At 38.0% G+C, this 4,728-nt stretch overlaps 1 protein-coding gene across 1 annotated transcript in view; it reads right to left on the minus strand.

The window, feature by feature from the left end:
• The window catches only part of LOC106878743 (probable hydrolase PNKD), a 98,049-nt gene that overhangs the window by 30,661 nt on the left and 62,660 nt on the right, over positions 1 to 4,728 (minus strand). The window contains exon 4 of the mRNA XM_052977146.1: positions 3,456 to 3,514. Within this exon, the coding sequence (XP_052833106.1) occupies positions 3,456 to 3,514 (59 nt within the window). The remainder of the gene's footprint in view (positions 1 to 3,455; positions 3,515 to 4,728) is intronic.

Raw genomic sequence — 4,728 nt, forward strand, 5'->3', positions numbered from 1 at the left:
TATATATTAATATTATCTCAGTTGAAAAAACTTTGATAATGAAAATATGTTAACAGTTACCAGGATAGCAAAAATCACACAAAAACTGGGATATCATACCCGGTTAATAGGTAGAAATACCAAGTTAAAGTGATGTATTTTGAGTAGATCTGAAGAATAATAATAAATGGAGCAAAACGCATATAATCAATAAGTTCCTTTAATTCTTACATATGTTTCAAAATATATGTGCACTCTACTCCAAAGAAGTAAGAGGTGCTGGAATTGCACATAAATTCATCGTCAGGGAACCAACATACCAAAGCAAGACATGCATTAAATGCATACATATATATATATATATATATGATAGGCTTCTTTCAGTTTCTGTCTACCAAATCCACTCACAAGGCTTTGGTTGGCTCAAAAACTATAGTAGTTATCATTTTTGAATCTTTGTTTGAAGAATTATAAATAAGAGATTCTATATATTTTCTCTACATGTATAACCTTTGGTTAAATAACCATATGTTGTTGTTGTTTAAACCTTTTGTCAGATCTGATCCAGCAGAACCATGATGGAAAGTTTCCATCTGTGACGCACACTACCTAAAACTACATTATCCATTGTGTCTCTCCATTTATAAATAGTGGCATGATTTGGCAGCTATTTCTAACAAGCCAAATGTTTGTGTAGAGTCCCCCCCCCAACTCACATTTACTCATGAAACTGTAAAGACAGGTCACTGAATAGCACGTAGTATTCTGTGTGACGCTTCTACTGATTCTGACATCAATCATCCTTCTATGTTACAAGTTGAAGAATAGAGAATGAAGAATGGAGGATGTTGTTGCAGGAATTAAGTCTCTGACATGAACCAAAAGCTAGAAATATCACTGGAGCCAACTTGTCTTGTCATGATAACCAGATGCAGAGATCTTTCAGTGATCCAAGAAGGACATTTTATTTTTATTTTTATCAGATAATATAATTTACCAGATATACTACATTAAACGGCACACACACGCACACATGCACACACACACACACACACACACACACACACACACACACACACACCAAACCAACAAGAGAGCTTCTATACAGTCATCTGACCTGCTAGAAATAGTAACCAAATCTTCAAATCATACCCTCCTGTATTAAATGAAGGATACATTAAACAAATAATATGGCTACTGGATTCATCCTGCCTGAAATAATGACAAAAATAGACATGGTCTGAACTCCTTTGATCACATGACTGCTCATCCAGGACTGACCAGGGGCTAAACAGCTACAAATGGCTCAGACATATATACATTCTGTTTCAGTAGTTTGACCAATGTTTAATTCAACTTACATCTACAGACACAATACTTACAAGAGATGATGGGAATGAAGTCAATGATGAATGTTATGGAAAGAAACGGGATGAGGTAGTTGAGTCATGTGCTGAGGAAGGATGGAAAGGGACCAGATTAGAAGAATGGTGAAAATGAATGCAGAATGAAGTAGAGGATATGGAATGTTGAGAAAGACGTGGCTAAATATAACAGGAAAGGAAATGAATAATATATTCCTATGACTGTCAATTGTAATTAAGGATGACCTGGTAGCATATAACAACCACAAGAGCCGGTTTTTATTACGGTGTGGTGGCTAATATGCCTCATTGATTCTGAGGGTTATGCCAGCAGAATGTAGATTCTTGGTTCCATGCTGGACAGGTCAAAGGATAGAGGGAGAGGGAAAGGATAGAGGGAAAGGATAGAGGGAGAGGGAAAGGAGAGAAGTGGGGATATATGTATGCACAGAGAAAGGGTGGGGAGGGAGAGAGCGGGGGGATGTAGAGAAAAAGAGATCAGGGAGGAAGAAAGAGAGAAAGGAAACAAAGCCAGTATTTGACTGGTCCTTTATTTTGTTGAACCCAGGAAGATGAAAGGCAAAAACAACCAAAGCACAATTTGAACTCAGAATGTGTAGCTACAGAATAAATACTGTGGGATAATTTGTCCAACAGATCGTGCCAGTTGACAGAATGATAATTGGATAATAGAGTTCTAGATATATCTGTGTCATTTCCTGTCCCCCTTTTGAAAACGAGATGATCACGACTGGGAGAACGTTGATTATAAAGTTAGGTTGAATCAGAGCTGACTAGAGGCTAGACAGCATTACCAGCAACAGCGACAACAACAACAACAACAGTAGCAGCAATAGCAAAAACATGTTGTTGTTGTTGTTGGCACTCCGTCGCTTACGACGTTGAGGGTTCCAGTTGATCCGATCAACGGAACAGCCTGCTCGTGAAATTAACGTGCAAGTGGCTGAGCACTCCACAGACACGTGTACCCTTAACGTAGTTCTCGGGGATATTCAGTGTGACACAGAGTGTGACAAGGCTGACCCTTTGAATTACAGGCACAACAGAAACAGGAAGTAAGAGTGAGAGAAAGTTGTGGTGGAACAGTACAGCAGGGTTCGCCACCATCCCCTGCCGGAGCCTCGTGGAGCTTTTTTAGGTGTTTTCGCTCAATAAACACTCACAACGCCCGGTCTGGGAATTGAACCCGCGATCCTATGACCGCGAGTCCGCTGCCCTAGCCACTGGGCCATTGCGCCTCCACAGCAAAAACATGAACAATGACAATAACAACAGCAGCAGCAGCAGCAGCAGCAACAACCACAAGCACAGTAACATCAACAACTATCAGGGAGTGAATTATCATTGTAGATATAGGGTAAAGAATTATTAATTTATTGATAAATTAATAATTTATTAATAAAATAATAATTACTAATTTTACCAAATAGTTCGTTATGGAAAAAAACCGTTATCGGTAAAAATCGGTAAAAACTTATTATACAAAAATTTTTTTTATAATTATAAACATAATTAAGGGATCAGCAAAAATTGCTTCACCACATACCGAAATTTAGAAATAGCAGTTAAGACACTAATTCTTCTACTACAATATATGTTTATATGAGTTATGTTATTAGGGTGGGGGTTAGCTGGTTGTGGATTTCTGAGTTTCTTGTTTCTTACCCCAGCAATGTTGGTGGTAGTGAAGTAAGACAATTTTATAGATTGAGGTTTAAATATTTTTCTAAGGGGGCTGGAAAAAATCTGGGTTGCTTGACAATTCATTAACCCTTTCGTAATTATTTATTTTGAGATGCTCTGTGTTTCTTTTAATTATTTTAAATATAACAAAGAATTTAGTAAAATAATTTAGTTATCATTCAGCTAATGTTAGGAACCTAAATTTTGAATAAAGTTTGGTGGAAGATTTTAATTCAGAACTTATGAAAACTAGACATTTATACTACAGAGCCAGAGCCGGTTTCAGCCGGGTTAGTAACGAAAGGGTTAAGGTTGTATTTTGAAAGACCAAGAAATACCATAATACCAAACAGAGGTTTTCTTGTAGAACATATTAACAATTAAAATTATTAGAAATGTCAAACTTACCAGTGTTTATGTGTTGTTAATACAGCAGAGGGAACTACATCAGCTTTCTTTAGAGCTGCCTACAGGAGAAGAAAAAATATAGATTTTAAAAATTGTTTAATAAAATGCAGGTAAATACAGGTGTCTAAATGAGATGATAAATACATATTTTAACCCTTTTTTGGTACTAACCCACCTCAGACTATCCCTGGTTCTAAAATACAAACTCCCTGTTTTATATAAGTCGTCGTTGTCTTTTATCATATACTCTTTTACTCTTTCACTTGTTTCAGCCTTTTGACTGTGGCCATGCTGGAGCACCGCCTTTAGTCGAGCAAATCGACCCCAGGACTTATTCTTTAGAAGCCTAGTACTTATTCTATCAGTCTCTTCTTGCCGAACCGCTAAGTGACGGGGACATAAACACACCAGCATCGGTTGTCAAGCGATGTTGGGGGGACAAACACAGACACACAAACACACACACACATACATATATATATATATATACATATATATATATACATATATAAGACAGACTTCTTACAGTTTCCGTCTACCAAATCCACTCACAAGGCTTTGGTCGGCCTGAGGCTATAGTAGAAGACACTTGCCCAAGATGCCACGCAGTGGGACTGAACCCGGGACCATGTGGTTGGTAAGCAAGTTACTTACCACACAGCCACTCCTATGCCTATAATGCCTGCAGTTCTTTGATGACACTACAACAAAAGTCTTCCCAATTAAGCACGAGTTCTTCAGCTGCCTGGCTATTCTTGTCCAGTCAACTCTTGATATTCTCCACCCATTGTGTTCTTTGATTGCCTCTTGATTTACTGCCTTCTACTCTTCTTCCAATATGGCCATGATACACCAGGGGGCACTGAAAAGTTCCTGGCTTTAAAGGTATCGTGAAAGGCCTGGTTGGAGGCCCAACCTTCTGAGTTCTTTTACAGGGCCTGGAAAAACTGAAGGACCACTGCAATAAGTGTGAGAATCTGAGATGGAGATATGCTGAATAAAATCATAATTAACTGATACCCCTGTATTTTCTTTTGCCCAAAGCCAGGAACATTTCAGTACCCCCTTGTGGAAGAGATTTGGTTTTTTTCCCAATGTCCATGAGTTATCACACCTTTCACCTACTTACTGTATCACCAATTCATTTGTCTGATGATCTTTGTAAGAGACTAGTTATGGGACTGAACCCACATTTCAACCCAGAACCATGTGGTTGGTAAGCAAGCTACTTACTACACAGTCACTCATATATATATATATATATATATATATA

The sequence above is a fragment of the Octopus bimaculoides genome, chromosome 27, assembly GCF_001194135.2.
Source record: "Octopus bimaculoides isolate UCB-OBI-ISO-001 chromosome 27, ASM119413v2, whole genome shotgun sequence".
Lineage (NCBI taxonomy): Eukaryota > Metazoa > Mollusca > Cephalopoda > Octopoda > Octopodidae > Octopus > Octopus bimaculoides.